Source organism: Podarcis liolepis, assembly GCF_965112155.1.
Source record: "Podarcis liolepis genome assembly, chromosome: 6".
NCBI lineage: Eukaryota > Metazoa > Chordata > Lepidosauria > Squamata > Lacertidae > Podarcis > Podarcis liolepis.
The window spans coordinates 63,184,309-63,211,200 of NC_139559.1; the positions used below are offsets into that span (position 1 = coordinate 63,184,309).

General features: G+C 41.7%; 2 protein-coding genes across 2 annotated transcripts; both read right to left on the reverse strand.

Moving 5' to 3' along the window:
- Window positions 1-88: 88 nt before the first annotated feature.
- Window positions 89-12,952, reverse strand: RPE65 (retinoid isomerohydrolase RPE65). Its single transcript, XM_083510557.1, has 14 exons — window positions 10,804-12,952; window positions 10,001-10,083; window positions 8,755-8,905; window positions 7,957-8,064; window positions 7,718-7,859; window positions 5,365-5,512; window positions 4,781-4,862; window positions 3,681-3,813; window positions 3,416-3,555; window positions 2,588-2,717; window positions 1,885-1,999; window positions 1,537-1,631; window positions 762-873; window positions 89-502 (listed from the first exon to the last, which is right to left on the reverse strand). The coding sequence occupies exons 1-14, from the start codon at window positions 10,812-10,814 to the stop codon at window positions 351-353; spliced, it is 1,602 nt and encodes a 533-aa protein (XP_083366683.1). The 5' UTR covers window positions 10,815-12,952; the 3' UTR covers window positions 89-350.
- A 101-nt stretch (window positions 12,953-13,053) lies between these two features.
- Window positions 13,054-26,593, reverse strand: DEPDC1 (DEP domain containing 1). Its single transcript, XM_083510502.1, has 12 exons — window positions 26,443-26,593; window positions 24,907-25,172; window positions 24,292-24,442; window positions 23,609-23,724; window positions 21,887-22,017; window positions 20,923-20,970; window positions 19,993-20,133; window positions 18,738-19,589; window positions 17,901-18,073; window positions 17,507-17,683; window positions 16,375-16,560; window positions 13,054-14,789 (listed from the first exon to the last, which is right to left on the reverse strand). The coding sequence occupies exons 1-12, from the start codon at window positions 26,488-26,490 to the stop codon at window positions 14,649-14,651; spliced, it is 2,430 nt and encodes an 809-aa protein (XP_083366628.1). The 5' UTR covers window positions 26,491-26,593; the 3' UTR covers window positions 13,054-14,648.
- Window positions 26,594-26,892: the final 299 nt, after the last annotated feature.

Consider the following 26,892-nt stretch of genomic DNA (forward strand, 5'->3'; position numbering starts at 1 on the left):
CCACCCACCTACACAATCATCCATTTGCTTTAAAAGTTTGTGTGTCAGGCTACCGACTCATGAAAGACTATTTTGCAATTGACAATGCTTCTTTTCAGTTAAATTTATTTGTTGAATGAAAAATACCAAATGCTGACAGTTTCATATGCCATTTGTTTCTCTACAGTACATGAGGATTATAAAAGTATTCTTGAATTCTGTCAGTGTGCAGTTCTTTGAAATGTTAAAATACTTCTACAGGTCCTCGGGACAGATAGTTGGAAGGGTGTAGTTTTTTAAGTACAGTTCGTAGCTGCATCCATTATGCTAAAAGCCAGGCTTTAATAATAGGTCTAGTGAAGGTGCAACCATCATGCTCGTTTGAAGAGTCCATGAAAAGTAACTGGGATGTTTATGTCCACTTCTGCCCTTGCGACTTCACTCATGTCCTTTGCGCTCAAGATCAAAAGGTAGCCAGGCTTTGGTCCACTTCCAGGACTAATGACAATGCTCAGGACAACACCTGAACCAAAAATAAAAAGGAGTTACCTAGCTGAAGCAGCACCAGATACTTCAACAAATCTCCACTATATCATCCAAGAAAACTGCAACGACCATTAAACCAAAATCTGAACAAGTTTTCCATTATTCTATCAGTGAATATTTGTGTACAACGTTTCTTTTCTTGCAATTATTGTGTAAGATGGCTGGCATTCAAAGAAAGCCTTCCTAACTCACTGGAGAAAAGATGTGCATAGACTTGAATAAAGAAATAACATTACCATCATCCTCTTCCAGGGCATCTGGGTGTGAAACAAAGATTGGTTCAGAGGGATAGGCATCTGGTTCTTGCCATACCCATGTCTCTCTTGTTTTGATATTCATCTTGCAAAGCTAGAAAGAGATAAGGGTGGGGGACGATACTGAAGTTAATTTCTCCCTATTATATAAAGAGTTGTTAGTCAAACACTGACTAACTCTCTAGATATTGCAAAATCACCACAAATTAAGACATACATTATTTTTACACAATGCGCTTGCTATTAGAATATGGTATGGGATGTTATCACAAAAATATGACAAAGTGATGGTCACTTTACCATATCAAAGCTGTGTTGAAAATTAAGTCTTAGCCCAATAGATGACAGACTTTTTCTAACATGACTATGTTTTATCATGAGGTGTAAAACGAGAACAGAAATTTTGTGAAGAATGGATTTAGCCCAGTGCACAAGAATAGACAGATATTTGAAATACAGTGATCATAAATTAATGTCCGTATTGATGGATTATGTGTCTGTGTTTATAAAGAGCGAAAGAATATATTTAGCACTATGAACACCTTTTAAATGCTGGGCTGAGAATCACTTTAAATATATTTCAGGTTTGAGTGAAACCAGATGACTTTTTGATTGGGCTTGATGTTAATATTAAGAGTCTCTTGAAGATAGTGTTAAAATTGCACTAAACTGTGTTGTCTTGCACATTCCTATCAGTGCTGGCCCTGACCACATTAAGGAATCTTAATTTGCACCCATCTTAGCACATAATACTTACCCTGTCTGGAACAAAGTGATTCAATCCAAGTCCATATGCATATGTGTACGGTTTCCCAGAATACTTTGCATAGTTTATTTGTGGAAACTCAAAAGCTATAAAACAAAACACAAGAACATTTACAGGAATTAGTGAGTCATTTTTAGTCATTTATTTATTTAAAGCATTTTTATCCTGCCCTTCGGCCAAAAAATGCTCAGAGGGTGGCTTACAGATCACTTAAAAAACTACAATTCCTGCTGTCAGTTTTACAACTGAAAAACGATACAACACAAAAGGAAAATAGATTGGGAGGGAGGAGGAGATTTACTAGGCTGCCTTTGTTATTCTGGTTGAGGATGATCTTACCTTGACGGGGCCCTGAAAAAATAACTTCTGGCTCCAGCCAGATGGTTTCGTCACTGTGCAGAACTGCAGTAGCTGTTGTATTAGGCAATGTGATTAAGTTTTTGCCAGTGTCAGCCTAGGATAAAAAAGGGAAGCTAATGAAAAAAGTAGTGAGGAAGGAACATTTTTATGCTTTCTTACAGGATATGCTCCATTTTCCAACAGTACTAACAGTGCTACCAAAAACCAACTTTGGGCAAAAGTTTGCAGGTAGGAGCAAGCTTGATTCACTGAATAATAACAGGCACTGTTCTGTAGTGCCTTCTCATATACAGGCGGCTCCCCATTTGTGTTCAATATGTGTGCAACCATGTAAATGTGCATTGTGCTGAACCCAGGAAACTTCATAAAGACGTCACTGAAACAACACTAAAAGGGCAGAATGGGGACAGGGTGGGGGAAGAATGGGGTGTTCGCATTCTTTTTCAATGGGTTTCAATTATACATGATTTCACAGATGCGTGCAGTGCCTTGGAACCTAACCTCTATGTAAATGGGACTGCCGGTAATGCAAACACACTGGTCATTCTACCCTAAAACTGCCTCTGCCACAATGAGAGGCTAGGAGGGTGGAAACAAGAGAACAGGCATTTTCTGTAGTGGCCCCCACTTATGGAATGCTTTCCCCAGGGAGGCTAGAACTCTATTTCACTATTGCAGGTACCTTTTCAATATTTAGGGGAAGGACGTATCGACGAACTTCAGGTTGAGGAGCTTTCTGGGCATTTTTCTTCACTTCTTCCCAGTTCTCCCGTAAATTGGCTAAATATAAGTAATTGTAAACGAACTCAAACCTGTAGGAGGATAAAAGTATCAGCATTCAAATGTTGAAAGCAAGCAGTTAATGACATCTAACATGGTTTTGTTGTGACACCCTAGAAGCAAGAGATGGATCAAATTTCCTGAAGAGTTCTGGCCCACAAAATTGGTTTGACAAAAAAAAATTATACAGTAACTGCTGCACATAATAAAATATAGTGCACAACCAGTCTTTCAAAGTAGGTGGCATTTAAAAAAAAACAACTAGCAGAATTGAGCATGCAACCCTAAGGATCTAGAAACAGGATCCAGAAAATCAATAAGACTTGGGCTTAAAGTCTTCGATTATTCAGCTGATCCCTTTGTCTCTGCAAAATTACTCCCAAGTATTAGGATATATTCCAGCATGCATATTCTATCACTCTTAAAAACGAAAGCTGACAAAATCCTTTGGTATTTGACACATGCTGCTTGGATTTCTTCAGAGCTCTTTTGAGTGCTATGCAATGCTCAGGCTATATGCTGTATTCAGGTGACCCTCCAAACCTCTGAATGATAGTTTGCTGCATTATTTGAGTGTTGCAGGAAGCTATGGTTTGATTAAACCACAAATAAACTTGGTAAGACACATGCACCAGAGGAGGAGGAAGCATGCGAGCAAAGGGAATATTCCTCATCCTCCAAGCTGCGGTTTGGAGAATCACCTGAAAGCAACCTTCTTGTCAATACCCACCCCTTCCATGTGCATAAATCCACAACCAGAAAACCGTGATCTTCATAGGTGTTGATGTGATGAAAAAGGTTAAAAGGTGAAGTCCTGAATTTGATGTTGAGGTACTTCTTTTTTTTCCTATCAGCTACATGCATCCATACCTAAAAAATAAAATGAATCACACTTGAATTGTGCGAACCCATAAAATAGCATCTACTGCTTTGTGCCCTTAGATAATATACTTTTAGGCCCTGGGGCATGTAAATTGCGGAGCAACATCACTTACCCCCATTTTTTCATTTGACTCAAAACAATCCATGTAGTTGGCACCCCAAAGACTCCAGGAAGAAAGAAACTTGAGCAAGTTGATTTTCACTGGTGTTTCCACAAATACGATGTAATTTGGAGTCATTCCAAAGCTGTTCAGAAATATAGTTGTGGATTTTATTTCAGGCGACGCAGCATTTTGCATACATGAAAGTGTGCAATATTCAGCTGCATGCTGTTTCTTCCTGTTTTTAATTGCTAATTTAATTCAATCTTATCTGTCAATAATAGACAAGGGCTTTGACATACGGGGCAAACAATTTTCTGTTAGAAATGTGTGCTTTCAAATTTGGATTGATTATATGAATGATATATTGGTCAGGGACATCATTAAAAGCTTTTAAAACATCAAAATGAAGAGTATCTACCTGAATACCAACCCTCTCCATGTGCTTCTTTGCACTTCCAGAAAATACCTAATATGTAAGTTAGGCAGTACAAACTTTTGAAGATGCTATTCTCTTTACTTGATCACATTATCTCTTTAGCAATGCTTTCCATGCTACATGTACTATAGAGGGAAATGAGGCAGATGGGGCTTGTCAACCTGGGAAGGGAGCCCATTTAAGAGAAGGAAAACTCTGATCCTAAACCTCCATTACCTTGTGAGATATCTTCAGGGAAGTAAACCCTACACAAATCCAGAGTTGAGTCCCTAAGACAGTTGGATGGCACCCTGTACACCTCCTGGCAACTCCTGCTGCCAAGCTGGTGCCGAAGGTATTGCTCTGCTTTCCTTTGGACCACATCAGCCATGCCAAGAGAGGGGTCTTCTAATCTGGGCAGCCCAGGACTTCCATACACACTGCCCAGGCTCACGCCGCAGAGGTCACTTCGGTGCTGCTAATGCAGCAAAAATAATGCAGGAGGCAGCAGTTATGCGTTACCAGTCTCTGCAGTCATAGTAGGCGCTGTGATTCTCCAACCGTTTGACTTCACTCCCAGAGGTGCACTCCATTGTCTCTTGAGAGACAGCTGGGTGCTAACAATATTGCCCTTTTATATTAGCTGAAGTCATGATGTTTATATTGTTGGCTTATATTAGAGGGTGGAATTTACCTGTGCACATAAGATGGCTTGAACCTGTCACTGCAAGGAAACTGAACAATCACCTCACATTTGGTCATTGGATCTTTCTTATCTAAAAAGAATATATATTATATATAAAGACACAATTCATCTGCTGATCTTGTACAAGCCAATGAATGAGAATTCCATACAAGAATAAGAAAACCGGTGCGGTAGATGAAAAAACAAAGGGTATCCAGCATTAATCATACTTGGGAGTAGACCCACTGAAACTAACGGACAGACCTAACTTAGATCCATTAGTTTAAAGGGGTCTAACTCTGAGTAGAACTTAGCTACAACTCAATCATTCTGTCTTCAAACACAAGCACTGCTTCTCTGAAAATGAGCTTGTCATTACAAAAACCTCTTTTGATACTTTTTTTGCAAAATACACACACACACACACAGCTTCTGACACTTTAGCTACTGTGTAAGAGAAGGAAAAGTGACAGAAATCATAGGAAAAGTGAGAAGTATTGCACTATGTGTAGCGGATAGATTTTATTCATAAGGGAAAAGGAACAATGCAGTCATATTCTAAGTACGCAGATGTTTTTTGGAAGTGAACAAACCTGCTTGCAGGGGAGGTATCCGTACAACGTTGTAGGCAAGGGAAAAATTCTTTCCAAAGCAGTTGCCCATATTGTAAACGGTTCCATCATTCTCAACGTGGGGGTGTGCTGTTACTCCATTGACAGAAACATATTTGCTGATATCCACCTGGAGAGCATAATAGAAAGATGCCTTTTTGGTCCATACATTCATCTGGGCTTGACAGATGGATGGCGGCTAACATATTGAGTTGAGGTTGAATCCTGACAAGACAGAAGTACTGTTTTGGGGGGATGGGGTGAGCAGGTGTGGGGGGACTCCCTGGTCCTGAATTGGGTAACCGTCCCCCTGAAGGACCAGGTGCACAGCCTGGGAGTCATCATGGTAGACAACTGTCCATGGAGGCACAGGTAAATTCTGTGGCCAGGGCAGGTACCAGCTCCACCTGGTACCTTGTGGCTGAGACGCTACCTGCCTGCAGACTATCTCACTAGAGTAGTGCATGCTCTGATTAGCTCCTGCTTGGACTACTGCAATGCGCTCTACGTGGGGCTACCTTTGAAGGTGACCCAGAAACTACAACTAAGCCAGAATGTGGCACCTAGACTGGTGACTCGGAGTGGCTGTGGGACCATATAACACCGGTCCTAAAGGATCTTCATTGGCTTCCAGTGCGTTTCTGAGCACAATTCAAAGTGTTGATGCTGACCTTTAAAGCCCTAAACGCCCTCGGTCCTGTATACCTGAAGGAGCATCTCCATCCCCATTGTTCAGCCTGGACGCTGAGGTCCAGTGCCGAGGGCCTTCTGGCCATTTCCTTACTGCGAGAGGTGAGGTTGCAGGGAACCAGGCAGAGGGCCTTCTTGGTAGTGGTGCCCGCCCTGTGGAACGCCCTCCCATCAGATTTCAAGGAAATAAACAACTAACTTTTAGAAGACGTCTGAAGGCAGCACTGTATCAAGAACTTTTTAATGTTTGTTGTTTTAGTATGTTCTGATATATGCTGTGAGCTGCCCAGAGTGGCAGACAAATGGGTGGGGTATAAATAATAAAATTATTATTATTATGACTTTAGATACAAAACATCTAAAAAGAAACCATTTGCCGGGGGGGGGGGATTCAAACTGATAAACAAGGAATATGACATTTTAAAAGAGTTTTGATATTGTCCAGTTCCCCTGACTTGGTAATATAATCCCCCTTCAACTGGGACTGGATGGGCCTGTTGGAAAATCAAGGTTTGTACCAACTGCAAATAAGATGAGAAGGTAAGATGACTCCTCCAAATCCACTTTGCGCCTGTGTCTTGAGTCCTTGATTATTCACAGAATGATTTTGAATACTGTAGTAGCCCCTACACACATTGGGCTGGATCCAGAGTTCCTATAAGCAGAGTTCCACTCACAGGACATCCCTGCTACAGGAAGGGGGAAAAGACTGTTCTTCCCCAGCCCTCGCCAATTCCTCTCTGCACAGTTCCCTGAAAAGGTTGAGTAGTCACCTGAAAAAGTTTCCCCTTCCTCCAGCCGGAGGACACCTTCTGCTAGATTTCAGCCCCACAGAATTTCCTAAACAGAGGCAATCACTGTAGAAAAAAGTTCTACATACTTGGAAATATACGAAGTTATGATGCAATGTTATTTTGCCATAAATGTATGTTTTACATTGACATTGCAACATGTCCTTGCAGCTAATTTTGATAAACACGCTGCTGCTAAGACATAACTATTTATGCAGTTTTTTCATGCACAAAAACTATCTCTTGCAATGAAAAACAACCCGACTCTAATCTCTTAATGATGGCATTGTCCTGTCCTCTGGTACCACCTATAAGAAGGTCTGCCTGCTCGTACCAGCTGTGATATATTTATAGCAAATTCTGTAAAACTACTGGTCTCTTTATAGCTCTTGCTGAAGCACGACATCTATAAAGCTAACACGGCCACTTTACGATGTCATAAATCCAGTTATGAATGCCCCACAAGTGGTAGTAACCAGCAGAATGTCATTGGAATGTCATTTGGCTCTGGCATAAATACCAAAAATGTCCGTGTTTGCATGATATTTACTAGTGCATTCTGAGAGCACAGACTTTGCAAAATATTTATTGAAGTATTCCAATGTCTGGACTAGATTCTAATGGGGAGAGAGGTCTGGCATGTATGAAGTCTGCCACAGACCTCATATACAGCCAGACAGTTCTCTAATCAGGTATTGTGTTGCAGGTGCAGACTGTGCGTCACCAAAAGCATTTTTTCCTTTTCCTTTTTGCATTTCTCCTCAGCCTCTGCCTTCTATCTATCTATCTATCATCTATCTATCTATCTATCATCTATCTATCTATCTATCCATATGTATCTCTCTTTTTTTTACCTTTTTAATTGTTTCCAAATTCTCTGGGTTAATTTTTGTTATGAAGTTTGTCTCGGTACAGGCATAAAAATCTTCACCCACGGGGTACACATTCACCAGGGCATTGTCGGTGACCTCCACACCTTGGAAGTATGAAAAAAACCTGCCAAACAGAACCAACAAGGACACTGGATTATTTCTTCTGGTGGGGGAAAAAAGAACACGGCTTCATCCCCTACAATATGCCTTTGTTTTGTCACCTGGAAAATATATTCTTGCATGGATCTGGGTAAGCATAGGTGCCAAATTCTGTAATCACGACTCTTTTCTCAGTCATTGCCCTTACATAGGCATCGGTCCGGATAAACCTATAGAAAAGGAAGAAAGGTTGTTTTGGTTTGGTATGTTGGAATCCTCAGGTCACCTAGGACGAGTGCGCTTCCCATGCCGCCTGTCACATGCCCCAGGGGGGATGGCATAGGCATGGGAATCAGCTCTTGCCATAGCATCTTGGATTTCTGGAGATGCATGGGAAGGTGATGCAGTTGCTGGGTTGCTGAGATAACTGTAGAACGGGCCCTAAGTGGTATGTCACATATCTGCTCAAACAACCCTAACTATATGGATGGAAGTTACAGACATTGTCAAGAAGCGACAAAGGAGTAGCCACCAGAGTGGAGTCCCCGTGCTGTTACCGGCAATGTGTGAATAAGGATGGAAGTAGAAGAGGCATGGAACAAGTTCTAGAAAAGGCTAGGGTGGAGGTGGGGAGCTATGTGCAGGACGGAGTAAGCCAACCCTAAGCGCCCTCGTTGCCTGAACTCTGGATATTATTAACCCCTGACATTTCAATGTTCTCCATGCTATGCAATCCTTAACGTTATTGTCCAGAAAGCCTGTGAGGCAGCTCGCCGATCCCCATTTCATAGAACTTAAAATATAGCCAAAATGCATTCTTAGCTCTGGAACAGAATGTTTTTAAAACTCAGTTTGATTTGGACAAGCCTTGGGCTTGCTATCGGTGGGGAATGCCAAGTAGGAAAAATGAAGATGCTTACCTCCTGTGATAAGTGACATGCCCCTCCTTGAAGTCAAACTTGTGAAGAAGTGCTTGGCCATCAAACAAATGATAAAATGGTTCTGAGCCAACTTCAAATAAACCCGGCCCACATCTGAGTAAACTGCCTCTGAGCCAGACTGGAATCCTGCCTATTGCAATGATAGCAAAAAGCGTTGTCACGTATTTAAGAAATAAAAGGACCCATGGAAGATGCCAACTGTGTTCGACTAAGAAATTGACTAAGCAGTCTCAAGTCTTCCCTTATTCTTTGTATCAATATATTTGTGAGGGGTGAGGGGAGGCCTAGCTCCTCAGGGCTGGTCACCCCTCACAGAATCAAATTGACAATGGTGGCAGCTGAGAAAAGAAGACTAAGGTTGGAAACACGAGGGTGGTAATTTCCCATCTCATCTTCTGCCCCACAGGCTGCCTTCCCAGATGCTGCTGCAAGTGAAGGACAGCCTGAGGCCTGGTCCCACCCAGCATACACTCACACTGGGCCAAGCCAACACAGACAGATTGTAAGGCAGCAGCTGATTTTTGGAAACTATTAAAAAGCAGCAAATTGTCAGTTGCTTGGATAAACATATTTCCCCCTCTGACTGGGCAGTGATTGGGAAGGGATAGCAAATTTGGGTTTTCTGTCTCAGGGACCATAACGTCTCTGGGGAGGAACATCACAGAGCTTCTCCAAGGTACTACAGATTCTAGCTATTATTTCACTTACATTACATGAACCCCAAGAATAGGGCTAAATAAATACATTTGTTATCCAGCAAAAAAAAAGAAAAAAGAAGATTTGATGTTCTGTTTAGAATATGTTTACCAAACTTAGAAGTCTACTTCTGCACTGAAGAAAGCCTCACTGTACAAAGGCCAGAGAGTGGGGAGAGCAAAGTTTTGTTTTGTGGAAGGCGTTTGAAAGAAGGGCATGTCCAGAGATTTGTTGCTTTGTTACAGTATTGAATTTCTATTGCCATGTTCTAGGATTGTCAGGTTAACTTGAATGGCATTTAATTAGTCCAGGTATGCAGCAGGATTTCAGGGCTTGTGAAGATTAGGTCAATTTGTGGATTTTCAGCATGAGGCTATGGAAATGCAATATTTGACTTTAATTAAATAAATTAGTATTACAAGGTTTCTTCAACTCCCCCTCTGTATCTCCCCACCCCCACCCCATAAAGGTTTGAAGGAAAATAGCACACTGGGGCAATCTGGAAATAAAGCATTAGAAATCCACATACCCGTGACATTAGCTGTTATTGGTGAGGAGAGTTCCTCCACAGTCTCAAAGAGCTTCTTGTATCCACCTGCTGGATGTTCAACTCTGAAGGGTGTTAAGAAAACAAAGGGTGAGCAAGTCCTTCCAACTATTGGATGAAGGTTAGAAGAGAGATATAAATTCAACAAGAATTGTTTTGACCAGCATAAATAGGAGGCAAGGTAACTTGAGATGAAATGTATGATTGTGCCATGACCCGCCCCCAATAAAATTGGTAGAGTTTTTAGAGAAATGTGGCGATATTCACTTTGTAGAGCAGGTTGTGGCCAAGTGAGAGTGCTGAATATATTTCCAGAAAGTGGAATCAGCACAGCATTCCTCCAGCCAAATGCAAGCTTCCCCATGACCAAATCACATTGAACATGGACTGAAGGCACAGATTACTCATCCTCACAAGTGCCAGGCATCATGTTCCAGAAACTCTGTGATCCTGCTCTCACCACAGGGTGAACTCTCCTATTCCAATACCCTCCCAATGCATGTTGGTCACAATTCGAAGAACTATGCTTGCAATGGATTAAGCTTTAACAATAAAAATCACAGAATCAGGAGTCCAGCTTTACTACTGTTTACTACTGCCCTGCCACAATAATTTGTGGATTCTTGTTAGAATATCATGCATGCCCCAGAGGCAGCAGCAGCATGTGAAGACTGACTCTTGGCTTCTGATAAATTTGCTAGCTGCAAGAATCTAGTGACATTATCACACTTTACTGGGTTGACATTTAAACTCTATGCAAAGCAAAGCCCAGGGAAGGTACTTACTGGCTGGCCATTTTCTCCCCAGGAAAGGATTTGGACTTCCCTGAGCGAAATGCAGAGTACGGCAGCCAGAGATGTGTGCTGGGTATTTATATGAAGGTTAGGTCTTACTGACGGGAGCAACAGCTTTATGGAAACATATGAGCCAATCAGCTGGGCCCTGGGGAACAGAAGCATCTTTCACCACTCAAATCCTCCCGAAGCTTTATGAGATTTCGCCCCGCTGCTCAAGAGAGGCCTTTGAATGTTTTCCAGAGACCTAAATCCCCATGCAGAAGTGGATTACAATGAAACAACAAGGGGAAAGAAAGTGGACTATAGTCACACAGCCTGTAACGTGCTCGCTGCTTGGCACAAAACCTTTGCCCCATTACCCAAACCTCCAGCTTGGAGGAACTGGCCCTCGGCACACTGCTGGCTCCAGGAGACTGGACTACACAGGCTGCCAGGCGCCCCATTTTATGTAACAGAGAGTCTCTGATGGACACGAAAAGCAGAAGATTGCAGCAGCTGCCAATGGCATCCGTATTTAACCTGTCCTTAAATTCAATCACAGCTGTGTAGGTTACACTTCATTATACACCAAAACAATTTTGTAAAGTTCTATTTTCAAAGAGGAATCTCTGCCTCCTCCCAAATTAAAAAAAAAAAAGGTTTTATTAAAAACACTGCATCTGTATTTGGACAACAGCACAAACACCTTTGTCAGTTATCTGTTCAGTTTTTAGCATCAGAGCAAGCAATGTGCAGCCTCTGAAAGTGCATTAGAAGGTCATGCATGGACTGTAGCCATATAACTTTTACTCAGAGTCGACCCACTGAAATTCTTAGTTCTATGTGATGAACGATGGTTGATTTCAACTCCTTGTTTCCTTTTCTCAATTTTGGTAGCAAGCGATTTGCCCAGAGCAACCTTTGCCAACCTGATGCATTCAAGATGTTTGAGAGCACAAGTCCGACGGTGGCTGGAGCTGCGAAAAGTTGTAGTCCAAAACAGCTGAAAGGCACCAGGGTTCGGGAAAGGCTGGCTTAGAGACTATAAAATACACAAATTATCATACTGCATTGGACTAAGGCCTGCAGGCTTTGGGGCTATACAGAACTATTAACCGTAGCTCTTAGAAATAGACTATTGTATTTATGGGAATAGTACAAGTTAAAGCAGATTGTTACTCTCTCAAACATTGCGAGCATTGTGCCTGTGTTGCAAAACACACATGGTTTCTTAATAGGTATCAGAGAAGAGAATATTACCAAACAAATCTTTAATTCCCAGTAATCGTTTTTCTTGTGCAATTAAGCTGCAAAGGCCACATTCTTATAGGTGTCTAAGCTTTGCTTATATGGAACTATAAAGTGTGGTAGGTCTGCCATAAAGAATATGACTTGAAAGCATAAAGGACTCGGATAAAACATACCTGAAAATTATTTTCATTGTTCCCGTTTGCCTTCCTATGTTATTTTCCAAAAAGACTTTGAAGCCAATTCTGTAAAACACTGTTCTAACCTTGAAGAAATGCTCAGTAGGGCTGAAAACATTAGTTAGCTGCTGTATGATGGCTCTTGCAACTTAATTAACATTAATTAAATTTGGTGGAAGTGAATGAATCTCGGATACAAAAGGCACTGAAGGCATGTGTTGCAAGTGTAGCCAAAGGCTATAAAATGGTAGGGATCATGAAGAGAGGATGGGAATGGGCATATTAAATTATCAGGAATACTGGCACATTCCATAGGAAATATCTGTCACACATAAAAAGATAGCAAATAGTGGCTTAGAAGGATTGACAGGCTCAGGGCTAAGAGTCAGCATTAAGAAAAAAGGGATAAACCTATCAAACTTTCACATGGAAATGAAGGTATCTAAAAACCCAGTATGATGGCTACAGCCAATGTGTGATGAAAAATAACCCATATCATAAAAGACTCAGAATAAGCAGGTTACCTCACAATTATTGCAATAACTCAGAGCATCTTTGGTCTTTAGAACTGCCCCATAATAAATTATCAAATGCTGTTACAATTTGGGGCCTTCCATTTACCACTGCAGCCTTTAAACATTGCTCATACTACGATAATCTAAATTCAGTGTTAAGCGTCAGAAAAGGTACTCCATATAGTCTTTCGTTTGCTACGATATTTAACTCCTTAAGTGCAATTCTGCGTTCAGTTCCTAAACTTGCAGGTCCTTTTGCTACAATTCAGTTTCAATGCACTTTCTGAAACACCCTTCTGAACAAAACACAAATAGAGTAACAACATTATGTCATTTTATTCAACAAGCTTCCTCTGACAGATATTTTAAAAATATAAAATCAATTAAATATTGACAGATACATGCTGTAAACACAAAACATTTACAACAGATAAACATAAAAAGAGAAGGAGAGGTGAAAAGAATCTGGGCAGTGTAGTCTTACTACAACACACAATGGATTGGATCCAGAGTAACCTTAGTTGTACTTAGGTCCCACTTAAATTATATTAGTGATGACTTAAGATTTCCCCTGAAAACTAGTTGAATTTAACCCTTGCCAAAGGCCGGCGGGGGAAGGGCGATAGGATGGAAGTGTGGCTTTTCCACTGGGGAAGTGCTCTGCTGACTGGAAATCCCATCTGCCTTAGAGGCCCTTCTAAGCCCCCAGGAGCTATGGAAGCAGTACGGCCATTGTTTTTCCCATTTGTGGTGGGATCAACTGGGGGTGACCTTTGATCTACTGCATTCAACCCCCTTCGCTTGTACAGTCAACATACTGGGCTACCTACTGATGCTGGCCTGAACCTGTGGTAATTAATTTCCCTCCCATTGAAACAGGCGGGAGGAAAGGTTTTAAAAACAACCAACCCCGTCAGTATGGAAGGATGATGGCGGTAACAACACCTTCCAACTCCCAACATGGCCAGAGCAAGCTGGTAGGGATTTGGAAGTGGAGATTGCCTGCTACTTAACTCTCCACCTCATCCCACTTAGGACTGCTCTTCTCACCTGGATCCAATTTACTGGCCTAAATGGAAAGAAAGAGAACCAAGACAGCATGGGAAGAAAACCTCAAGACAAGTAATGGGACCAGTGACCCATTAACCACGTATTTCCAAATATTCCAGGACTACAAATGCAACACACTTCAAACCATTGCAAGCAAGGCTTTTAATTACTTCTTTATGGCTGTTGAAGCCTTTTTTTATGAAAGGCTGGATTTGTGCAAAGATGATCAGCTTTACAATCGCTCTCTTCTGTTTAACACTGTGACACATGTTCCATGCTTCCTTTTTCTCCTGCCTCTTCTTGGTCAACATGCAAAATTTCAAGACAACAGACGACCAACATACACGGTAAGTGCAAATTGAAAAGTAAAAGCTGTCTAATCAAGTTGCTTGCAAACCTATTGCTTTCACTCAAAAAATAATAAAAAATATTCTACTTTTCTACTTACAATTTCTAAAAAAAAATGAAGTACTTCTTGAAAATTAACACACACACCAGCTTACTGAGGTAAAAGTATGCCCCCATTTCTTGGAATGGGTTATAGCATGCATTCTCAATTCTACTAACTCCACCATCTTTTTCTTTTTGGCTATTGGTATCTGTACATTTTTGGTTACCCTTCATTTCACCCAACTCCACTCATACACAAATATTATCTATTTACATTGGTTGGTTTCTTTTGTAAACATCAGTGTCGTCATTTCCAGACTTTAGGTATGACAAGGGAACCCTGGGACCCAACCTATTTTAGCACAGTTCAACAAATTCACATTTTTGTATACTCGCTCACTTAAATGTCGCTAATATTTGTTTTCCAAGCAAAATGGCTTTACAAACATCAGATTCGTCAAAAGACATAAAATTAACTTCTCAGGGTACGTAGCTTTGGCTTTCGCAGGCTGAGCATTGGCTGCTTAATTGTGGGCCTGTCGTCAAACAGGATGGCTTCACTTTCTGTGGTTGGAAATCTGTTTCGATAGATCTCGGGATACTCTTTCTGAAACTGAGGAACAAGATGCCATGTTAGTCATACTGAAGTTACAAAAAACGAACACAGTGCTACAACCAAGTAATAACTCTTATAAAGACAGTCAGGGGTGAGCAGGGAGGTGGCCAAGTTTGTTTTATTTTCTATTTATTTTATTTTATTTATTCAATTTTAACATTCTACTTTGCTACAAAATACTGGCTTAAGACTTCTTGCTATCCAGAATGAAACACTTCTTTCACTGGCAACCAGCTAGCTACAGAGTAGGAACTTTAAAACGTCCTTTTGGCTGAATTTAAGAAACAATTCAAGCCCAACAAAGTCTCCATTACTACAAGAAAGCACAGAGAATAGTAACAACAACTTGGTGATTTAAAAGCTGCTTGCTTTAGAGCTGGACTCCAGTCATAAGACTTAAAAAGTTCTGGGACAAGTACAATTTTGTGTAGGGGGTTTGTCCAGGAAAAAAAACAAACTCAAAGGTTTCTGCAGGAGAACATAAATCCTCTGTATTAAGCTTCCAAAGATATTGTACTTTACCCAAAAGTAGATTACAGTAAATTGTGTGTCAGGTGACCTTGAATAAACCAAACTAAACACTTACTGAGGGGGGAGGGGAACCCCTACTTATTCAACCTAGCATGCACTTTTTCATAACAATTGCAGGGGTGTTATGTGTCATTTTAGAGTACTAGTAATATCAAAGCAGAGACCAATTGCAAAAACAGCATGCCCACCATTAACCCTTTAAGCCCAAAATCCTTTGCATACTAATTGGAGAGCAAATAATATTGGACAGTGGCATTTATTCCCAAGCCAACATGCCTAGGATTCGGCTGGTGAAGGAGGGATAAATCTCTACTGCAGACTTGCTCTTGATCCATTAAAAAAACGAAAAGAATCCCCACCACCACACACTCCTAGTTTGCAAAACGCATTGCCATTCAGCCAGACATCTTGAGGTGGGCTAGATATGATTCTGCATGCTGTAGCCAGGGATTTCAATCCCATAAAAGAATGCCATGTCCTCCCATTATGGAGTTACAACACAGTCGTATTTGCACTGCCAAAGCAGCTGGCACAACGAACACTGTAGCGCTAGAAAGTCCCTGTTCATCACAGCTGGGATGGGGGTGAATTTTGGAGGTTGAGAAGAGCAGCCACCTACACCTCAGCAGAAGTTCTGGTGTACTATAGGGACATCTGCTTAACACAGATAAGTGCCTAAGCAGAATGCTAATTAGCAGCAAGATTAAAGTAGCAACCTGGGCCAGAGCTGTTATATCTTTGCCCGACTTGCTAGACCTAAGGTGCCACCTTAACCTTTGCGGTATAAGCCTTGTTTTCACCACTACAGCTGAAGAGGCAGCAGTGATGGGGCTGTAGCGGGCTTCAGAAACAGATGCAGCTTTTTTAAAAGGAAAAAGAAAAAGATGCCGCTGAACAGATCCCTTTGTTCTTCAACTGCAAGTACCCATTTCCAGGCGGACAATTTTCATCCAAATGAGAGAGCCAGAGGCAACTTAACTGTCAGTTCTGAAAACTAAATGGCTACCTGCTTCACAAATAACGTTGATGCAGGTTTAACATCTTCTATTACCTGCTTAAGCTTCTTCTTCTTGTCTTTCACACTTAATTTTCTGTCCTTAATGACGCTTTCCAGAAGCTCAGCAACTGCTGCCTGAGAGGTGAAAATCTTTTGTGCATCAAATTCCTGAGAAGTTATCCTCTCGCAGTAGGAGTAAGTTGGAAATATGGTGCTCAGTTCTTCCCCTAGGCACTCCATCTGCAAACAAAGATAATGTGAAGTCCCAGGCATTTTACACAGAGCTGGTTTAGTGCATCTGTTAAACAGCAAGCACTCTCGATCTGACGCTCCCAGTTCCAATCTAAGCCAGGGATGCACTGAATGGGTTTCAAACCAGTATTCTCTCAGCCCTCTATCTGTCATATGTGGATGATGATGATAATACTGACCTACTTACAGAGGCTGTAACTCTCAAAGGGTAAGATACCAATGAACAATGGAATCAAAGTATGATAAAAATATGACCCAATTTTCTGAAACCACAGAAGTACCCAGGGCCATTGGACTGAGAGTTATAGTGCAGAGAACAGTTATAGTACGAAGTAACATAATGCAAATTTGATTCCTGTCAATTAATAATCAGGTCTGGAAGTCCACGGAATTCCCTGAAGACCAAACTGAGTACAGTGGTACCTTGGTTGTAGAACAGCTTGGCTCCTGAACGCTGCAAACCTGGAAGTAAGTGTTCTGGTTTGCAAACATTTTTTGGCAGCTGAACATCCGACGCGGCTTCCTTGGCTTCTGACTGAGTGCAGGAAGCTCCTGCAGCCAATCGGAAGCCGCGCCTCGGTTTTTGAACGGTACCAGGTGTTGAACTGACTCCCAGAACGGATTAAGTTTGACAACCAAGGCACCGCTGTAATAGCCAGAAAGCAAAGATTCTACAGAATCTTTGCTAGGAACCAAACTATTACAATTGCCTGATGATATGGGAAGAATAGTACCTCAAGGATGCAAAACATCCTTAAGTTTAAGGGGCAAGAAATGCCAAGTTCTGCATTTTAAGTAGGAGCCTTAAATAGGTAACTAATGTGTCTCAAGATCCAGGCTGAGAAAAAAGACAGCAAGCTCAGGAGTTAAGATCTCTGACTCATAAGAGTTTTTGTTTGAAACATGAAAGGCATGCTTCAACCTTTTCCCTCACCTGAGTAGTTTTTAAAATTTCTAAGTGTTCTTGTACGGTCACTTGTAAATAAATCGGGACTTCCAGAATTTCTTGGTGATGATCCATTAGAAAGGAAACTAATCTTATGGCAAGCAACTCATCAAGATCGACTTCTTCTTCACAACACAATATACATCGAGAAAATGTCTGTATCATCTGGAAACATTTAAACAAACTGGTTAGGAAACAAAAGAATTGTACCGAATATTGTGGCAATTCTTTGGGAAGGAATGTGGTATCATGTTCCTTCCCAAGACATATCCCCTTAACAGTAATAATGGCACAGAAGGGAAGACTGATAACACTGGAAGCCCAAAATTTCAGTTGTACAATGGAACAACTTAAGAAAAAAATGGAAAGCAACACATCTTACCAAAGACCTGGTGCCCACTGCATCATGAAGTCGTGGCATATCAACATTTTCACATATTCGAGAGATCATGCGCATCAAGAGTTGAAGTTTTCTGCGATTTGCTGGAGGAAGCAATAAGCAGCAGATCTGCAGTGCTTCAATAGCAACTCTTTCTAAATGAGATTGGAGCATCTCTAGCAAATTAAAAATTGGGGACAGACATTATTCTTGGTAACTGTATCAAAAGCAGAATTAGCAATTCTGCACGTTAATTTCCCTGCATAACACAAAGGAATAGTTTTACGGTAATTGATTCTACTTCAGTTAAGAAGTTAGTTATGTGCTCTATCCTAGACTTTTGTGCTAAGATCCTGAACTCGCTTCATTTTGCTCCAGCAATACAGGTGAAGAGCAAATGAAAGCGAAACGTTATTATTTTAACACCGAAGTGTGCTAAAGTCCAATTACATAAAAACTTCTAGCTGGTTGTTTAGAAGCTTAGAGACTAGACGAGTGATTTAGCAGTCCGTGCCCAACAGCAGCTTCTCTCTTTTCTCTATAAGTTGTTTGGAAGAGTTGCCCAGTAGCCGAATTACACAAATATAACAGCATTGACAGAAAAGCACACACACTTGGCATTAGCATGCACTACAGAAAATACTGGTGCTTGCATGGCAAAATATTAGTTTTTAAAAATTACTGAACCTCAAAGGCCCTAGGAACCATTTTGACAAATCTTGTCGAATACGTTTAGTCATTTAAAACCTCAGGGTTTGTGCAAAGAAAGAAAAAGGCAGAAAAACAAACTAGTTAGTAAATATAAATAAATAAATCCCATGCTCAGGAAAGCAATCTTACTTGTGCCAGTCAACATAAGGGTGCTGGGGGGAAGCGTGTTTTCTGAAAGTTGTGTTGCACTTTTGCAGAGTCTTTTACTGATGGTCATATCAGAATTCCCAGGTTTATTTCCTATTTTAGTAACCAGTGTAGTGGTGCTTTGGGTTTTTTGGCCCAGATGGCCCAAAGGATGTGGTTTCACCGTGATCTCTGCAACTGGAACATGGGCACTACACCAGCTAGAGCTGCTATTTCCACGTAAACTACGAGATCTGCAAAGTTGCTTTGATTTGTGGTTACCACTAGATAGCTCTTGGTCTGGAATACTTGCTGCGGAAACTCTCTTGAAGCCACATGTTTGTTTTGGGCCAGCGACATCTGAACAAAGATCCAAGAAAGAGTCTGGATTACGTGCAGAGTGAAACAGCTGGTCTCCATTACTTGCGAACGGTATATGAACTCCAGTTTCAGAAAGTGTTTTTAGTCCGTCTTTACTACACTTGCCTGAGGCGGTATCTGCAATTCCCTCCAAAGAGTAACACCTCGCTTTAAGTTTGAGAGGCATAGCTTGTTCATTTTTCAGTCTTGAAAGGTCCTGACAACTTCCACCTGCTAGTTCATGAACGGTGGCATGTTCACAAGGCAAACTATCATGCTGCAACTTTTTATCGTGTCCCTTTTCAGCTGTACACTTTACAGAAACAGTTTTGGAACCCTCAGCTTTGTCTTTTTCGCCAGTCTTGAGCAAACTTAGCAGAAGGCATTCGGTTGACTTGAAAGAGTTTAAGGGTGGAGTTTTTGAAAGAGTCAAGTCATTCCGTGCACTAGATTTTCCACTGGATCTATTTGGAACTGCGATGTAGCCACACAAAACTATCAGAAAATGAAAGACAAGTTCAGATGCAGGCGATGTGACAGGGCAACAAGACAAGCAACACAAGTCAGAAAAGTTAAGTCAGAAATGTTAGTCATGTTGAAGAGAACACTTGCTCAGTCAGAGGATATTCAAAAACGTAAGTGCAACAGATAGCTCAGATATGCAAGACTAAGGACACATAACAAGCCAGTCTGTGTTCAGCATTCAGTGCAAAGACTAAGAACAGAAAACCAAGTTGTTAAAATTTATAATGAATTACTTGTCCTATTAAGGCAGCCAAAGTTCATTCTGAAAATCTAAGATACACCATGTGATTTCACTCAGACACATGGTGTCTTAGTCCATCTTCTGAAATGCCCATATAAGTTTGGGGTGCCTCAGAACTAGAGGAATACGTACCCAGTATATTCACAAATAACTCATAGTACTGAAATGTAAGCAAAGGTTCGGGAAGACTAAGAAAATAGTCAGCAACTGTTTTGAATACATCTCGTTCAAAGCCCATGTACATTGGCTGGCTCGTGCCATTGCTTCTAGGCCCTAAAATACAAAAGGAAATAAATCTCAGTAACATTGAACTCGACTCTTCAAAAATGTACAACACGAAACAGCACAAAGAGCTCTGTGTGTGTGTGTGTGTGTGTGTGTGTGTGAGAGAGAGAGAGAGAGAGAGAGAGAGAGAGAGAGAGAGGGATCTCTCTTACGGGGGAGAGGACTCCCAACCCCCTTTATGGTAGGGGTTAGCAGGCAGGATCTCCACCAGTAGAAAACTCAGAAACAGGCATTTTGAAAGTGGAGCCAGCCTAGGATTGGGCCCAACTGTTGCAGCTGGAACAGGGATGGGGTACAAGCCTCCCCCCTCTTCTGTATTCAGTGAGGGGCTGGTGTGTGGATGTTGCAGCTCCTCTGCTGCTCTGAAAAGCCCTGATGGCAGGGGTTAGGATTTCGGCCATAACCATCATTATACATAATTATACAAATGGAATTATTTTCCTGAGTGAGTGGCAAAAATAAAAGCTAGCTAGTTATTCTGGCTGGGGTATGGTGGTGGATGGACCCCTGACATGACGTAACACAACATTTCTTTTAAGAACTGCCATTGTACAGATCAGGCACAAATTTGTGGTGCATTTATGGAATTACAGTGTTACTATTTTGCTCTTTTTTCGGCCTTAATTTCACTTATAAAATATTCTAAAAATCAGATTATTGGAAGCCCAGAATAAATAAGAGCCCAGCAGATGTCACCAATATAATATTGGTATTTCTATTATGTTTTCCATTTCTAGTTCAGCACCTGACATTTCAAACAATGTGTGTCTAACTTACAGTTTGCCAAGCACTTCATAGCTGACAGTACCCAGTGAGGGAGGTCTTCTGCAAGGAAGGGGGTAGAGGAAGGAAGAGACAAATTGACCAGTTCCCATTATTATTCTTAAGAGCAGACTTCATATATTCTTTCTATTTGTCCTGTTTCACCCATCATCTAAGGGCATATTCTGGAAGATATAACATCTCACTTTAACCCTCATGCTCCCCATGAGACATAGCTGGGAATTAGAACAAGAGTTACCAGCTGCTCAAGGTCACATTCTAAAAAAGCTTCATGGTTAATTTTCTAGTCACTGCATCACACTAGCTAACCCTTAGCTGACATAACCGGTTTTAAAACATGTAGTTTGAGGAGAAGCAAAAGTTCTAGACTTCCCCTTTGCTCTTTCTTCCCTTGTGCTAGGTTGTGATAATGAAGCATATTTACATTGAAGTTCTGTTGAAATTATTATTATTGCATTTATCACCCGCCTTTCACTAGCACATCCCAGGGTGGGTTACAATTAAAAACTTGAAACAGTTAAAACAGATCACAATCACACAAAACGGGTGGGCTCTGAAAACACACGTCTCAGGTGTCAAAGGTCAGGCACGTCTTCAAAATTCACTGAAAGCGGAATAGTGAAGGAGCCAGGCACCGCCCCACCCCATGGGGAGGGAATTCCACAATTTAGGGCTGCCACAGAGAATGCCCTCTCCCAGGGCACCCCGGAAACTTCTGAGGGAGGGGAAACTACCAAGAGAGCCCCCTCTGCTGATCTTAACATCTGGGAGGGCCTGTAGGAAAGGAGGTATATATCTTTCAAATTACTGAGGGCTTAATTAATTAATTATTATATTTTAATTATTATATTTTAATACCAATGTTAAATTACCAGACAGGAGAAATACTGCACTTTCCATAATATTTGAAGGGGGGTGGGGTGGAAATCAGGTTTTCAAATAATTGTACAGGACTTGCCTGATTTGTCTTGCAGAAGAACAACGCCACGTTTACTTGTATTAGTCATGTTGTATATTATGTACCGAGGAACTATTTGTGCAGGGTGCAATACTTCGTTGAGTGATGGCATGCCTAAAATAGTTTGCAAACTGCAAGGAGGAAAAAAAACCAACACCAGATAATTCCAGAACTGAGCACATCACTTTGGGGGGTCTCTAAAGAAAACAGGCTTGCAAAAGGATTCAATATATATTGATGTTCAAACATCTCTCAAATGATAAGCATATTGTTTTACTGTGTTCTTAAAGTTACCGCCTGCAAATCAAAACCAAGCTTTTATGAAAACTTCATCACTGGGTGATCACAGTAAATAAATCATAGTATAGTGGAAGAGGGGTGGACATGTAAATCCACTTTAGTGCCTAGTTCGAAATGAATTTTCCTGTGGTGTCTAAGGCATCATAATAAGCAAGGATAAATCTGTTAAGCGCAGACAGGTAAAGGACAAGGACACTAGAGACCAGGCATCTTCAAAAGTTCCATGAAGTATCACAGAAGCCATGTTCATAAGTAATGCTTAACTATGATACTACTTGCCTGAGCTGCTGTGAGTTTTGGGCTCACACACTCCTCCCTCTGCTCATTATCAGCTATGCAACCAGGAGGAGTTTGGCCAAGTTTAGTTTTAGTTTTCACAAAACCTGGCTTGGTATTACATATGAACCAGAGATGGAATAAAGCAAACTTTTGTTAGTTAAACAAGCTATCTTCATTATCCATTAAAAATAGGTTTTAAAAGAAATTAACCAGAGGAGCTTATCATTAAAATATAAACAGGGCCAGAGACAAAGCACACACGTTCTTCCCTAGAAGAAATAACTCTTCTTCCAAATACAGTGGTACCCCGCAAGATGAATGCCTCGCAAGACGGAAAACCCGCTAGACGAAAGGGTTTTCCGTTTTTGAGCTGCTTCGCAAGACGAATTTCCCTATGGGCTTGCTTCGCAAGACGAAAACGTCTTGCGAGTGTTCCGATTTTTTTCTGCCCCCCCCTTTTTCTAAGCCGCTAAGCGCCTTTTAGCCGCTAAGCCTTTAATAGCCGCTAATCCGCTAATAGCGCTAATCCGCTAATAGGGTTGCTTCGCAAGACGAAAAAACCGCTAGACGAAGAGACTCGCGGAACGGATTATTTTCGTCTTGCGAGGCACCACTGTACACCCTGTCTTTCCCAGCTTAAGCTATTACAATAATCCATGCACTTTTTATGTTTTAGTAGGACTAGTGCTCTTTAGAAATGCTAATATTTTAATTCAATTTGGTGTATAAGCTTGCTAAGCTCAAAATTTCCAATAGTGGTACCTTGGAAGTCAAATGGAATCCGTTCCGGAAGTCCGTTTGACTTCCAAAATGTTTGAGAACCAAGGCGCAGCTTCCGATTGGCTGCAGGAAACTCCTGCAGCCAACCGGAAACCGCCTCAGATGTTTGGGTTCCAAAGAATGTTCGAAAACTGCAACAATCATTTCTGGTTTTCGATCGTTCGGGAGCCGAAACGTTCGACTCCCAAGGCACGACTGTACTCAAAATGCTCTGCCAGCAATAAAGTATTCTCCCAACAGAATGCTTTGAGAACCTCAGCTGACGATCGGGACACTACAATGATCTTTGCCCAAGAAGTGAACGATTCTATCCTTAGGCACATTGGGAAATGACAGGAGTAAAGAAGACCATTTGTCACTCACTGTATCACAACCGTGTTTCTCCAAACTTCATCTATGTCCGCTTGGGTTATTTGTCTGATGCACATATTTTTCCTGTCCTCTTCCATCATTTCACTTTTCACATTTTCTGTGTTCTCCTACAAAGGAGCCATAATAAAAGGCATTTTAACTATGTATAGTCAAGACTTTTACTCAAAAGTTGGGAGAGAGTCATAGTGTCTCATAACAACCCTTCTCCTCCCCATCCTTCCAGGATTCTGGAAGCCAGAAGACTGCTAATGGGTGTTCCCACAATTGCTCATCAGTTAGCCGTTCCCACAATGTTTACAGCAATCCTGCAACACCATAACATAGTAGTGGGCAACTTGTAGCTTTCCCAGATGGTGTTGGACTACTGTGTTCATCAGCTCCAGCCAGCATGGCCGTTGGTCTGGAGTTGGGTTCAAATTCCCACTCAGCGATGAAGCTCACAGGGTGACCTTGGGTCAGTTGCCATCTCTTAGCTTAGCTTATGTCACAGGGTTCTTGTGAGGATAAAATGGAGAAGAGGGGAACCATGTATACAGCTACACCGAGCTCTTTGGAGAAGGATAGAAATCAAATAAATAAATAAATGCTCAAAAGCAGGTCTGTGTTCCATGGGTTTACTCCCAGGTAAGTGTGCATAATGAGTCATAGAATCAGAGTCATAAATAACCTATTACCTTACATTCCCGAAATTCATATTTTTTGGGTGTTCTTCTGGAGAAATGTGGTAACTTAAATGTCTTTTCTGTCTGTTTAGAAATATTATCTGTGTTCTCACTCAGCGGATACCGACGTGGCAGAATTTTCACTGGGGAAACTGAAGGAAACCTATAATTTTAAAACACAAAAGCTCAACATTGAACAGGAGCGTCACAGACTGTTTTGAAACACAGTTTGCATTTCAACGTAATTAAATATTTTGGAAAGTGTTCATCACTCAAAAACATTTACAGTATAAAAGTCAACAATTTTCATTAAGGTAATGGATACATGTCACATACAAGTACTGAAACGTAGGAAGAAGATGAATTCTTCCGTTGTATGAACAGGATAAAGTAAGCCCAGCTTCCCAAGCAGTTTGGTACAAGCCTAGTGCATATTATATCATACTACTAGATGCTGATCTTATGCTACAGCTAATTTTCAATTCCATGTTACTCAAAGGTGGAAAGTGTGAATAAATTAAAACCTCATTATTTCTGGTAGGAACACATGAAGCAGGGGAAATCAACAGGACTTTTGCATCCAATCAACCCATTTTTCCAAGTTCTGTCAATATGGTTATATATTACCTGAACAAGTTATGGTTGTCATCCAGATTCTCTGAGCCCCATCTTCCTTTTATATCCTCTATCACATGATTTTTGAGAAATTTCCTTAACAGCTGAATAGTTTGCTGCCTAGTAACTTCTGGACCAAAATTACTGTTATTCTTCAGTAATCCATGAAGCCAGTCGATTGCTTCTGTTGCAGTAAAACAATTCCCATATTTTTTGAAGTGTTGCCTGTGTTTCCTTCGTGGCATTTCTGCCCGAAAATATTTAGTAACTTCATTCCACTACAAGGCAGAAGTGAAATTTAGGTTTTAAAAAACAACAATAAGAAGCTAACCAGAATCTGCAGTTTGGAATTGGTAATGAAATGGTAAGTTAGCCACCACATAATGCACCAACGCCCAAATATACCACAAACCCTGTGCTGTTTATCAAGGAATTACTGTATTAATGCATGTCTGAATCCTCATTTCAGCCATAATGGCAATTGAAAATGTAGTAACATTCCCCCTTAGCTAGAAGGGTATTAACAAAGGGCTGATTACACATGGGAGTGCTGTGAAGTGTGGAATCTGCAGGTATGCAAAGGAGGAGTCATATGATCACTCCACTCCACAGCTTTCTCAACATAGGCAAATGTTTTGTCCTGCCACCACGAATCACATATTCATTAACCACTAAACATATTCAAGGCCTCTTAAGAGCAGTTAGCACCTGTCAATGCATACAGGTGTTACTCCACAGATTCTAACGTGGAGTAGTAACCACCTTGTGTATGACATTAAACATGCACTTCTAGGCAAAAGGGCAAACCAAATTAAAAATACCACCTTCACCAGTGTGGAACTGGATAATTTTTAAAACATCTTTCGTGGCCCTAAATGGAAACCACTTCTGGGTAGTGCTGCATGTAGCAATCACACGTGGAAGACTTTACACCCCATGTCCATTGGGAATCAATGAGCTGTGACCCTCCATATCTTATTGGACTACAACTCCCATTATCCCTGACCACTTGTCATGCTGGCTGGGACCGCACAATCCAACATCATCTGGGGGAATCACAATTGCCCCACCCCTGGTGTCCTTGGGCAAAGAAGCCAGTTGCTGCTTACTAGCATGTGGACAAGGAAGAGAAAAACCTCCGCATGCCATGACTGTAGCGTGCAAAAAGAAATTAAAACAAACCACAGCCCTGATGGCTTTTAAACTGGTAGAACCGCCCCCACCTGCCCCCCACCCCCTGCCCAGTCTGAAGGTTTTCTCCATTTTCTTTGGGTTTAATTTTGTTTCAGTGTTTTTTTATTGGTTTCAAGCACCTGGTATGGATGGGGGGGGGGAGAGAAACTCTTTCGGGGCCCCAAAAGGCAACCTTAAAAAAAGAAAAAGTTCTTATTAAAGAACAAAAGAGACACGAATACAAGCAGACACGCGAACTGTGTCACGTGTGAAGCCGCCCCAACCGCGCACTCCGGGCTTGCTGGCTAATGCGCCGCTCTGCACTCATCGCCCCGGGGAGAGTCCCTCCCTCGCCGCTTTCTCCGCCCCGCTTACTAGCTTGGTGGCTCGGTAGGGACCCGGAGACACCACCCGGCCCTCCATAGCGCGCCCGGACCGAGCAAGGCGAAGGCGATGGCGAGCGACGCCAAGCAGGACAGCAACTGCTGTCGGACGGTTTGAACGGCGCCCCGGAGCCTTTGATTGGAGGAGCGCGAGATCATGTGACGCGCGCGCACGCACGCGAAGGGCGGAAGGAAGGTGTGTTCTCAGCAGCAAAGGAGGCAGGAGGTGGTTAGTGGGCGCAGTTCCCGATTTTTCCCCTGTCAAGGAGGGCATTATAGGGCGGACGCGGGTGGAGTTTACTGGCCGATTTGTACAATGGAGAGAAAATCGGGCGTGCTGAACTGGGGATAGGGTGGGCTGGAGTGAGATTACGGAGTTTTTCTCCACCGTCTCTCTTCAGTTCCAGCGGCCAGGGATCGATTCTGTTTGCATGCCGCCTTT

What these genes read in the sequence shown, in the direction of transcription:
- RPE65 (XM_083510557.1), bottom strand. An exon ending in TGCAAGAATATATTTTCCAG is followed by an intron (nt 7,860 to 7,956) that starts GTGACAAAACAA and finishes TCTGTTTGGCAG; the next exon opens with GTTTTTTTCATACTTCCAAG. An exon ending in AAGCCATCTTATGTGCACAG is followed by an intron (nt 3,814 to 4,780) that starts GTAAATTCCACC and finishes ATTTCTGAACAG; the next exon opens with CTTTGGAATGACTCCAAATT.
- DEPDC1 (XM_083510502.1), bottom strand. Translation starts at nt 26,490, where the DNA reads ATGGAGGGCCGGGTGGTGTCTCCGGGTCCCTACCGAGCCACCAAGCTA. An exon ending in CCTTATGTTGACTGGCACAA is followed by an intron (nt 18,074 to 18,737) that starts GTAAGATTGCTT and finishes TTAATTTGCTAG; the next exon opens with AGATGCTCCAATCTCATTTA. An exon ending in AGAAGAAGAAGCTTAAGCAG is followed by an intron (nt 14,790 to 16,374) that starts GTAATAGAAGAT and finishes CTTGTTCCTCAG; the next exon opens with TTTCAGAAAGAGTATCCCGA.